Source organism: Sciurus carolinensis, chromosome 8, assembly GCF_902686445.1.
Source record: "Sciurus carolinensis chromosome 8, mSciCar1.2, whole genome shotgun sequence".
NCBI lineage: Eukaryota > Metazoa > Chordata > Mammalia > Rodentia > Sciuridae > Sciurus > Sciurus carolinensis.
In genome coordinates this window covers 38058209-38071131 of record NC_062220.1, presented here as the reverse complement: position 1 = coordinate 38071131, position 12923 = coordinate 38058209, and the positions used below count along the sequence as shown (strand labels likewise).

The window sequence follows — 12923 nt, the reverse complement described above, 5'->3', positions numbered from 1 at the left end:
ACAGAGAGCTACAGATAGGTTTATGGAGATGAGTAACTTCACAGGCTGAGACTCTTATGTTGTCATGGTGCAGCTAACAGGGTGAATGAACTGTTTCATGCTTCATCAACAATTAAGTTAATTAGCTCATTTGAAATTGCACTGCTTTGTTGCCAGGATGTTGGCAGAAACATCAAAAAGATGTGTTTACAAATGGTAGACGGACTACAGAGTATAGAGAAAGCACCTTAACAACAAGGCACAAGTACTTGGCATCATAATAACTTTATAACTGAATTACAGTAAGACTTCCACAAAGATTTTTTAACCTTTCATCGTTCTGACCAATTAAGAGAAAATTTGCTTCATATATCACAGTGGTTCTTTGTAAATGTCCTTAAATGAAAATTTGTGCTTCTTACATATGAAGACAGTGGTGAGCTGCCATTTTGTTGTGTATAAAGCTCATTGTACTATTCTAATTTTAAGAGAGTGTTTAAAAATGTTTGGTGACTTTCTTTAAGTATTTCTCTCCTTAAAAAGAAAATTTTTGGAAGATGGAATATAGCAGCATAAATTATTTAAAAAACTACTCGCATATTTCTTCTTTTTAATATATCAGTCCTTATCAATGTATTGTTGATTCTCATTGAGATTAGAGAACTATTGCTATTATTTCTTAAGAAGGTCAATTTAAGCCATAAAATGACCCACTATGATTTTTTTTTTTGCTCCAAATTGTTCTTTCTGAAAATTTTTAAAAATTAATCTTTAGGAAAAAATGAATATCTTTCCTTCAGTATGATTTCCTTTACGACACATGGAGAGGAATATTTTTATTGATTTCAAATGTTTAATTTTTTTATTACTAACAAGCAGATGAATATGAACCCTCATTTTATCTTCCATGTTCTTTTTTCATATTCATGCCAGTTTTTTCTAAAGAAAAACTAAAGAAATTACAATTAAAAAAGCATTTCCTTTCAATTAAATATCAACTTTGGTTTCAAAGACTGACCATTTTTCCAACCCATTAACTTTATAAGGATGACAGAACTAATGACAGTAGATTTTAAGGTCTTTCTTTTAGTCCATTTTTGTTATGATATGCCTTAGATTTTCTAATTCAAAGATCTATGATAAATTCTGTTATCAGAGCTAATGTCAGGATTACTGTACTAAAATAAAATATTAATTAGACATATTTTTCCATTTGGTACTGCCTTTTCCTTAAAGATGTGAAAATTTTCAAGAGAAATAAACAATGCATTTTATAATTGAATGAACTTCCGTTCTTAAGTATCTGCGTGGGAGGTGAAATGGAGAAGTTGTCCCCCCTGCTCACACTTTCTCAGAAGAGTTTGATTTTCTTTTGTAATAAAAGAGTTGAGTTTGGGGGTCGGGTAGTGGGGGTGGCAGACAAATCAAAATCCAGGAAGGGTTTTTAGTTCTCAGTTTTCCTGTTCATCCATTCTCATAAAATTTTATATCCAGTGTTTACTATAAAAGGTTTTTTTGTTTGGTTTGGTTTGGTTTGATACCAGGGATTGAATTTAGGGGCACTGAACCACTGAGCCACATCCCCAGCCCTTTAAAAAATATTTGATTTAGAGACAGGGTCTCACTGATTTGCTTAGCACCTCATTATGTTGCTGAGGCAGGCTTTGAATTCGAGATCCTCCTGCCTCAGCCTCTCCAGCCACTGGGATTACAGGAGTGTGCCACTATGCCCAGCTCTATAAAAGTTTTTAAGAAACTTTTGTAGTGGATTGTTTTTAAAATGCACTAGAAATAAAATTTACAGCTTCAGTTTTAATTTGATATTAGATAACTTACTCATTGGTTTGGAGGGGAGGAGGAAACAATCCATTATCTTTGTTTAGCGTACATATGTTAAATAGCAAAGGACAGCAGAAAATATAGTAATAATTTAAGTTCCCTTTCTCACATTACATCCCCAAACTATTTTCACCTAGCACCAAAGATAGGATAGTTGCTGATGTCAGATACAAGGTGTTTTATAAATAAACATGTATAAAGCAGTCATATATGTACATATAGTCATTCTTATTATCAGGTAGTGTATACTTAAGTATACCTAGTATATATCTGTATGCATTCTCATAAAGCTCTTGAGGTATTCTTTTCTATTGAATAAAAAATTAAGATTGAGATAGAAGTGATTATAGTAACAAAATGAAAACAGAAAATACAAGATGATGAAGTAAGTCCAAACTAAAAAATTTAGGAAAATTTTTGAACTTTGCTGTAAAGTAGGTATTGACAGAAGCTAACCAGTTTTCTAACCAGTAATTGAGGATCTCACTAGATCACTAAAAGCGTTTAATACTACTTCTTCATTACTGTCTTATAAATGTCAAAGTATAATAACATCTGACAAAACTTTAGTGTAGTTTGCCTGCAAAATTAATTATCATTCCATTGGACCTAAGTCAGCTTGAATATAGATGGATTGACTTTCAGAACTTGAGCCAAAAGGTTTACAATATAGCATTCCAGTTAGCAGACAAGTGTTCTTGAACCTGCATGTGCAGACGCCAGCAAACAAAACATGATCTGAGATACAGAGAGAAAATACTGTAAGAAAGGCAGAGGGGGTAGTGTCCATAAAAACATCCATATAAATATTAGTATAGTAAAGATGTTAATTAGTTGATGAACATGAATGAATTTTGTTACAGGTTAAATGTTTGAAGTGTGACATTACATAAAGACGAGTAGAAAAGGCAGTGAAAACAGAATAGTTTATTTAATGGAAATTTGTTTTCATTTTTCTTGTATCTGACTACTCTAAAAAAATATGCTCTTACTTAGTGTGTATTGTCTTTTTCTTTGTCTTTCACTAGGCAGCATGGCTACAAAATTATGACCTCAAGAAGGCATTCTTTGAACTTGTCAGAATGTTGTTTCTTTTGGTGACAGTGCCCCCATCTCTCAAAACTAAGGCATCTCACATAATCAGCTAAATGAATAGTGACAGCTAACATTTTGTATTTAAACTCCTGTCAGTGTTTAAACATAAAAAGCTTGATGCAAAATAAATCAAACACCAGTGATATGCAAGTGAAACATTTTGTTAAAACAGTCTTTGACACACTTGGATTTAAATCTGATCCCTTTTTAGCTTATAGAATGCTATAACTTTAAATGAATTTGAAAAATCTAGAGGTTAAAATTGAATTGCTAATCTGGAATGTATATAATTGAAGTTACCACGTGCATTCATAACCATAATAGCTTCCTTAAAGAGAATTGTGCATCAAATAAATCGGAAGGATACTTTCCTACTTTTTGTCTTCCTGAAATGCTTGCTTAATTGTTTTTAGAAAGACTTTTGCCTATTTACGTTTTTTTTTAGTTCACACTACCTACCTAGCACACAGGTTCAATGCAGTTTTGAAAGAACGTCAGTCGACCACATCATTTATTCCATTTTGAAAACAAAAATCAATATACCTATAAAGTGACCCATAAATTAGAACTGGCTCACACGATGTTTGTTCAGTGCTGCCTTTCTGAAGGCCCCCTTTGCATTTTTTCTTCACCTCTCTGTTTGAACTGCAGTCTCGGTAAGAGGCTCATTAGGGGACATTAGGGACTGGAGCTAACCAGAATTCCAGAGCTTGCTTTGCTCTTATTAATGCATAGTAGAGTAGAATGCATTTAAATATTTCATAGGCATTCAGTAATTTGTGTGTAATCGCCTTGTTAGCAGACCAGTAGAAGTAGAACAGGCCTGTGAAATGGTGTTAGTGATTGCATGGGTAATTTACAGACCTTTGCCATCAGAAAGAGTATTATTGTTGGCTAGTATGAAGCTGTGAAATAGAACTAGCAATAAGTAAAAAAAGAAACTTAATAAAGGTTTTGTAACAAGCATCTTCAGGGATAACAACCCCACTTGGTCCTTTTGAAGCAGCCATAATTTATGACATAGGCAATATATCAAATGCATAAGATAGTATTATGGAGCATTCATATGAAAAGGGTATTTGCAACATTAGTTCCAACTTCCTGCAAGGGACATGATTAAATGATTAATGAAATGTCCCTTTGCATATGCATTTTGAAACAGCAATTAGGCACTGACTGAGAAAATCCACCAATCCTCTCATTTTTCAGTATTATCTCATTCTTGATTTATAAATCATAGAGAATTTTTGAACAGCAATATGTAGTACCTGAGATAGTTATAAAAACATAAAAGAGAATAATCTGGGCACAAAACAGTCATAAATACATAAATTCATAATTTAATGTTAATACTTAGCCTATTTATTTAGTCTTATTACATTGTATTTATATCTGACACTATTTCTGTACTTTGATTGGCATAATTAAGTAGGGGGAATGAATAGGCACTATTATTTTACATATCACTGGTAAACAATAGCGAGGAAAGGAGAAGGGAGATGTGGCAGAGGTATGTATGTGTTTTTCAAGTTCTCAGTAATCCACTGGAGGCTGTTCTATAAATGATCATTGAAGGGCTGCAAGCTAGCCTATAATTACAGGAAAGAAAGTGGCAGCTCTGGCATTTCATAACTATGTGTCCTCGAAAAGTGCTTTGTGAGTTTGTCACCAATGATAATTTAGATAGAGGCTCATTACTGAACATCACAACACTTTAAAAACCTTTCGCCTTCATACAGGAGAATAAAGGACTATTTTAATGGCAAGGTTCTTTTGTGTTCCACTGAAAAATTCAATCAAGACAAAACCTCATTGACTATTATTGTAGTCTACAGTCTCTATTCTAATAAAAGCTGCATAGATAAATTGAATAGGTCTCTAAGACCCAAGTATATAATGCAAACATTTTGTACTTTTTTTAGTTCTTTAAATATAAGATAATGATTAGCACTAAGAAGTAAACAAGTGTAAAAAACCTTTTTAAAAAGTGATTTCATGCAAAAATAAACATGTTAGACTGAATATACCTTTTCTTGTGAAGCTGGATCTTCTTATCCTGTTTGTTCTACTTATACCATAATCTTTGTTTATAACTGAGGCAGTTTTTAAAATATGCATTCTTTAGACTGATTGTGGTATAAATTATGTGTGTTCCCCAAGAGATCATGGTAAAAAAATCTTAGAAAAATACAGCAATATTAAACCTGAAGAATACAACTGGTTATTGTATTATGCTATTAGGAAATTGTCTCATTGTTCATTAAAATTTGGGGATAAAAATTCTGAAAAACAATTTTTACATCTTGTCTTCTGAGTTAGGAATTAGTTGCACTTCACACCATGAGCTGACCTCTAGTTAATTTTAACATCCCATTCCTTCTTTTGAGAGTACCAGTGAATTTTAGTCCTTCTTGCAATTAGATTTATAACAGAACCTGCCAGAGCTGAGCTTAGAGCAGACAGGTGGAGTGGAAGTGCCTCTCCTGCGCTGTAGCCACACAACTCCTGTTTGACCTGATCCACCTCGCTATTTTAGTTCAGAGTTTCTCTTCACCCAAGACTGACAATTATGCTGAGAAACAGGGAGGTTTTGTTGTTATGATCAATGAAGGGGTACTAAACGTGTCTAATTTATCCAGATATGGAAAAGAAAGGGGCAAAGGTTTATAATTATTGAACCTATATCTGCTTATTTATAAAGTTCTTTCTCAGCAATACCATTTTAATTTTTCTTCATATATATGAAATATATGTCTGTATATATTTATCTGCTTCATTATTAACTTCAAGATATATAGGTAAATAATTTAGATGGGTACAAAATGTATTTATTGAGTATACTCAGGATTATAATAAACTTTTTGGACCCTATCATTCTAAATGATACTTCAGCTCACGCCAGTAAATAGTGAATTCTTTGATTTGTGAATATTTTGTTAGATATGCTGTTCAGTGCATATGAGAACATCTCAAATTGCTGCCTTAGTTCACTTCTTGGTGAAACAAACACACCAAAAGATAATGAATTACATGAAGCTTGCTTTCTTCATTTGGGGTGTTATCAAATAAATTATATATTACAAATTACAAAGTACATATTATTATTTTCTTGTTCATTGGAAATGCTACTCTACTAAATTACTTTTGGGTTATACCATTCATTAAAGAAACCTCTTTAGACAATGAGTTGTAGTGTAATAATAATATCAATAATAGATTAATAAATACTCAAGATTAGAGTAAGACCATTAGAATGAACTTTCATCATTTTTGTGTAAGTTAGGATACATGTCTCCCAATTAAGATTCTAGACATGTGATATTAATCTTATAATTCTGATTATAAGAATCTTCAATACACTTTTTTATTATTAACAACGAATTATCATTCATCATGAGTATCAGTGTTTTTACTGGATGACAATTTGCCATCCTGATGTAAAATTCACCATCATATCCTGGTGAAATAGCATGTTGCTCACTAACAAACATAATAGGAACAAGACTTTTAACAGAAATGGAATAGATAATTGCCTTTGTTTTCTTGAGAATTATTCTTGGTTTATTTACACGGTATCCTTTCTAAAAAATTTGCATAAATATATGAAATATATGTGATGATTTCTATTATTAGTCTGTAAATGGTTTGAGGAAATATTTCAAAATAACAGATAAGCTCGGAGACAATGACATTTTCAACCACTGGAGGAATCTCAATATTGTGTTGCATAATTTCAGTAAACATGTAAGTATATTAAACTTTTTTTTTTCCTGTAGTTTGAAGGTGCTCCACTTTCCCACTACGAGGAACATAGGAGTTCAGTGTAGTGCCTTTTAAGAGAAGCATATACCACTGAGAGAGGCATCAGGTGATGTTCTGTTTTGTGTCTTGTGTTCATAGGCACCTTAATAATGAGCACGCATTGGATGACCGAAGCACTGCCCAGTGTCGAGTGCAAATGCAGGTGGTGCAACAGCTAGAAATACAGGTTTGTCAAATGCTCACTCAGCGGGCTCCTTTCTCAGATTCCTGGTGTGTTCAGTTGAGTGCTGAACAGATGCTGGGTCTTTTAGGCTACATCTTCTTGTTTCAGTAACAGTGACTAATTGAGAAATGTGCAAGTTTAGGTTGTTTTTTACAATGGCAATGACTGATAACTCAGGGTGAATTGCTGTACTCCGATGTACTTATCACTTAGGCTTGTATAACCTTTAGGCCACATCCTCTACATTGGGATATTTCAAAATTATCAAATTTATGTTTTTCCTCATATAGATTGGACCAAACCCCCAGCAAGGTAGGATTTAATTACAGAGAACATTTTTACATGAATTAATCTTGATTCCCGCCCCCACAGGATCTTATATTTTAGCAAAAGACTAGTCTGTATAGTTTCATGCCCATCACACCCTGAAAAAGAACTTCCTTTCTGCTTCGAATGTATTTGTAATTTAAAAACTTAAAAAAAATTCTCACTACTTGTCTTTGTCTAGAATAATGGCAAATGATATATTTCACAGAGATAATAAATGTGTTGTGTAAATGCAGCCATTTTAAGTTGTAAAAACTTTTCTGTTCATATTGAAACAGTACTTGGCCAAAAATAAAGAGAATTTTCAAAACTGATGAGAACACAATTATGTCTCACTTTGGCTATATTTTACAAATGCTTCAAGGCTTCCTCTAATATTGCATCATAAAGATTATTTTTGCCCAAACTAATACTTTGATCTAATTAAACAGGGAAATTTTTCCCCTCTCTATTTACTACTTCTTAAATTGTTTCAAATGCACCACGTTGTTGCTTTCTTCCAGAAAAAAGTGAAAAAAATATTTTCTTTTGAGTTGTAAAATTATCAAGGCCACATCAAAGGCATCATCACCATTGTAATATAAAAAGCTTTTTGTAAACCTGTTTACCATTTATGAAAGGTGGATAAAACATAAGAGTTCAGCTGATGATAGTCTGCAGTGTGACCAATTACGCCTCTCTCTCTTTTTTTTTCTGCCGTGTCTGACTGATGGAAAAGTAAGGTCCGTCAGTTGTAATGAGACCCAGTGCAAGTGTAGATGCCGACTCCGTGGCAGAGTTCAGCGTTTCACACTGCCTGGTCTCTGTCACTCTATTGAATTAGATTGATGATGGCAGATTGCAGGGGGCACTAACTGGACCTCAGTGGGAATGCATGAAGTGTGTAGACAATCCTGGCAGGCACTTCGCTTTGAGAACCCTTCACCCCTTCACAGCTGTTGGCACTAGTCCATTGCTAACAGTGTCCACAGGACTTTAAAGAGACACCATGGGCCTTCTAATTTATGGTTTCGGTAACTTGTTACTGTCGAGGCAACTGTGACCTCAATTCTCTTATTGACAAAAAGATGAAGTGTTATTTGTTTTCTCTGACCTTTTAACATAAGGAAAGCTATAAAAGTTTTTCCCCCCCTCCATAGCTAAAGTTGCATTTCCTCCTAGATAAGTTCCTACTGACACAGACTTTTATATGCAGGAATCATTACTCTGAGACAAGCTCAATGATAAGATGTATCACTGCAATAAAATAGCTGTATCAGTCATTTCTAAAATGCTTCTGATCTCACTCTTTCTTAACAGCTTTCTAAAGAACGGGAACGTCTTCAAGCAATGATGACCCACTTGCACATGCGACCCTCAGAGCCCAAACCATCTCCCAAACCTGTAAGTGCATATTGCTTTATAAACAGTAAATAGCTCTACCGAGGTAACAGACTAAGAAAATGAACAATTTAGTGACAGTTAGAAAACAATGAGTGTGATGAAAAATATGGCAATAAAATGAAAGTAAAATGCAATCTCTTGTCAAATTGTATGTTTCTTTTAAAGTAATGCTATCTTTTACAAAATCTATCCAATCTACACCATGGGTGATACTAAACAAAGTACACCTATCAGTGCTCAAATCACTGCCTTGAGGCTGGAACCAGAGAGAATATCTTTCTGTGATAGGTTTACAGATATTAAAAGGAAACCCACTTTGAGCCACCTGAAAAGCAGTAACAGTACCAATCACAAATAGGAAGGTATGTGGTGCGCTGACAAAGACTTAGATCAATCATAAGATACATATAAATAGATTTTTTTTATCAAATATTTTGTCAAAAGTGTCATGGTACTTTTACAGTCAATTTTGTCCAATTTCTTTGGTTGTTATTTCAGTTAAGATGTATTTCACATATTGATATGTTTTACTGTATATTATACATAATGTTAATTCAGCGAGCTCATCACAGAAGGGAAATGGGCGATTATGGAAAATAAAAACTGCAGTTTCCTTCAAGAATACATGAGATTTAAGCTCAACCTGATAATATAGTCAGATACACAGACGGTGGAAAAGAATACACTTTGTTATCTCACCCAGCTAATGTTTGCACAGAAACTTAGAGTAATCAACTGGGTAACTCTAGTTTAATGAAAGTTTGTGGGATACTTTTTAATAAGGCCCCTGTATAGCCAGATGATTAGCAATTGCCAGCCTTGCTTTTTCCTATTTCTTTGCATATAAAAAGGAGGTTTGGTTTTGTTTTGGGTAGGTGATAGAAGACAGAGTGTATTGTCTGGTATTCTAGTATCTTGATATGTCTCACCAATTAATATTATTCAAAATTATCTTTTTGCATAGAGGCTGCATTTAAACTCTACTAAGGTATTTTTGCAAAGCCTGTCCTTTGTACTGTATTTATCTATAGGGTGCTGTAAACGCATCCTTAATAGAAAGCAAGAGACATGTCTTTTTAAATCTAACGTACAGTTTTTTAACTCTAGAATGTCTGTGTTTTTTAATAAAGAAATAAACTTTTGAGAATCTTTTTGATCTGTATATATAACTTTCTTTTCAACAAGATTTTTCCCCCTCATTCCTTCTATAGTATAATGTAGATAATCACAAGACAGAATAATTGTCTCATAAATCCATCAGGAATCTGCAGCTTGTTCTTTTCCAATTAATTATTCAATCAGTAAATTTTTAAAAACTCCAGCAGCATGGTTACATCTACACTAATAAAGAATTTTCAGCCTATAATCCAAAACAGAACCTGAATGAATAATGTAATTGAAGTATTACATTACATAAACCACACATGAAAGAATTGCTAATTGCGTTTGATGGTGGGCAATTAATACAGAATCTTAGATGAGCGATTTAAAATGAAACCACAGTTTAAAGTTCCCTTTGGAACTAGTGATATCTGAAGTGGGAAACTGTACTACTGGCCTCAAATTGGTTTGAAAGAAGACTGGTCAATACTCACACCCCTCAAAAAAACCCTAAAATTTATACACTGTACAAAAGAAGCTTCAAAATTGATATGATAGTAGAGATTTATGGTCTCATGTGCAGTGGCTCAGTTGAGACGGCCCACACATTTGATAAATATTAATAGCATGAATTTATTACCAAGGAGAAATGAGCTCTGTTGGTTCATCACTGCACCCTTAACAGCTATCAGTACATGAACACAAGGTGCAACCGCACTGTCTATTATATGACCCCATTTACTCTCTGAATGGTACTTCATTAAATGGTACCTTTTGGCCATGCTATGGATGGATGAAAATCAAAGTTATCAAGGCTGCGAGTCCTGAATAATGAGTTTCACCCAACCTTGACTATATTCAGATGAGCCAAGGTAGCTAAGTGCTCATCCTGGCTTTTACATGCTTGCCTTTAGTTAATAATAAATTCTATTTTATCAGTTAGTGATTGCACGCCTACAAACATGGTATACTTATTATTACCAGATGCAGAATAAGTTACCGTTACATTGTAAACATGACTAGTCTGTATAGAAAAAGATGTACTTCTCCTGTTTTGATAACTTTTAATGTGCTCATAAAACATAGAGTCCTGTCGAGTATTCATCAAGATGGATATCTCATTGGTTGCAATTGGGGATTTTTCTGGCTTCTACATGTCCATTTTATTCTGGTTTACAATTCTAAAAGTGAATGTGTAACCATCCAGCTGAGGTTTGGTTTTTTTTTTTTTTTAAAGATATATGGGGAACTGTTTTGTTTTCGTTTTTTCCTCTTCGATTTTTTAACATACAGATATGTAATGCTACTGATGTGATCTAAATATAACATTATGAAGTGTATGTCCTAGCATTATTTTAAAATATCTTTGGAAACATCACACCCAGATATATATGGATCTTTCAGCATTTCTCAAACTATGCAGAGGTACTGTGGTACATCCTAGGGAGGCTTACACCAGTGGCTTTGTAAATGTATTAAATGCAGCATTTAGTAGCATTATCTCAGCTTTTATTTATGTACGTAACAAAGAATTCCCAGCCCAGTCTGCTGGCTTAGAGTACGAACAGAATAACAGTTTGTGGTTTATTGGGAACAGATGCACTTGGGGATGCCTTCAGGGTGCCAGTCGTTATTATTAGACTGCTAATGTGCTTCCTCTGGCTGCTGCCCAAGAAAGAAGAACAATTAGCTGGCATATGTTAATTTTTGTTTCCCTAACAAATCTCTCTACTGACTAAATGTGTAAAACAAATCCACAAAGAAAGATCAATCAATGCTGTACACATCATTTTCTCCCCATTAAAAAAAGGTTTATCTTAAGAAGTGTATTTGGGATTTAAAAAGGCAGGTGTTACTAAATTATATACAAAAGCTGAATATTCTCTATTTAGCCACTCAGCAGTTACTTTATGGAGAAGCAAAACAATTAAAATTAGTGTTCTTGCTTGGTCATATAGATTACTATATAAAATGAAAAGGCCTGTAGATTACCTCTTATGAACACCATTTGAATATATGGGAGAAATCTTCTGTGCTGCCCTGCGTAAAAATTTTGCTAATTGGATGCTATTTATGACAAAAGATGTGTGGTAAATATGACAGAGGTGATATGAGTTTTTTGATAATGAAGAACAGGGCCTTTCTGAGGGGAGTAATGAAGGGCACACTGTTAAACAGCTTGCATACATTCTCACCTTTTTCCTTTTTTCTACCCTGACACCCACTTTCCAGGGTACATCAGCATTAAGTGACACTGTAATCATAAATTGAAAATGATACTTCCAGAGGAATTGGCAAACTTGACATTTCATTATATTTGTTAACACATGCCACAAATGATTGTTAGTGAGGAAATTCCATTTCCCTCTCTCCATCTCCAATCAGATTTAATTTGAAAATTTTCAGCCTCCTCCGGCTAATTTGCAATTAAGACAATTTTGTTTGAATATGTAGTAATGTCATTACCATTCCACCAAATTAGCAAGGAGACTAAAGGTCAGTGTAAAATTTTCCAGCTGGCTGGAGCCTCTCAGCTGAGATTTGGGACTATGGAAAAAAAAAAAAATTCTGGCAGCAACAGAATAGCAACTTACTTTAAGTCCTATTGGTTAAAAACATTGCATCCTTCATTACTGCTGTTGTTGTTGCTCCACTAGGGGCTAGACCTGTTTAACAACAGGGGCAGTCAATAATCAGCAACTGGCTCTTATTTAAGGAAATACACTTTCGCTGAAGTCTGGTAGGACAAGAAGGAGTTAGTCCTAAGTAACATTGCAGTAGATTATTAGATAACCTCTAACAGCATCCTCTAATTAGAGTTCTTATGATACAATTTCATCCTGTAATTAGTTGAGATTGGCTGCTTCCTTTTGCAGCTTATTAGTGGCAACACAGCTGTAGAAGTGAATCCACTCTCATTTGTCAAACCTTTTTAAGTCTTTTTCTCTTGTCTCTACCTTTTTCCTGCCCTTCTCTTGGGCCTTTGCAGCTAAATCTGGTGTCTAGTGTCACCATGTCGAAGAACATGTTGGAGACATCCCCACAGAGCTTACCTCAAACCCCTACCACACCAACGGCCCCAGTCACCCCGATTACCCAGGGACCCTCAGTAATCACCCCAGCCAGTGTGCCCAATGTGGGAGCCATACGAAGGAGACATTCAGACAAATACAACATTCCCATGTCATCAGGTAGGATATGAATGCTCAGTAGA

At 34.3% G+C, this 12923-nt stretch overlaps 1 protein-coding gene across 7 annotated transcripts in view; it reads left to right on the top strand.

Annotated features, from left to right (window-relative positions):
• Window positions 1-12923, top strand: part of Foxp2 (forkhead box P2) — a 545442-nt gene that overhangs the window by 500348 nt on the left and 32171 nt on the right. For all 7 annotated transcript variants that reach the window (XM_047561345.1, XM_047561344.1, XM_047561343.1 and 4 more), the window contains 3 exons: window positions 6814-6901; window positions 8525-8608; window positions 12699-12900. In XM_047561345.1, coding sequence (XP_047417301.1) covers window positions 6814-6901; window positions 8525-8608; window positions 12699-12900 — 374 coding nt within the window. The remainder of the gene's footprint in view (window positions 1-6813; window positions 6902-8524; window positions 8609-12698; window positions 12901-12923) is intronic.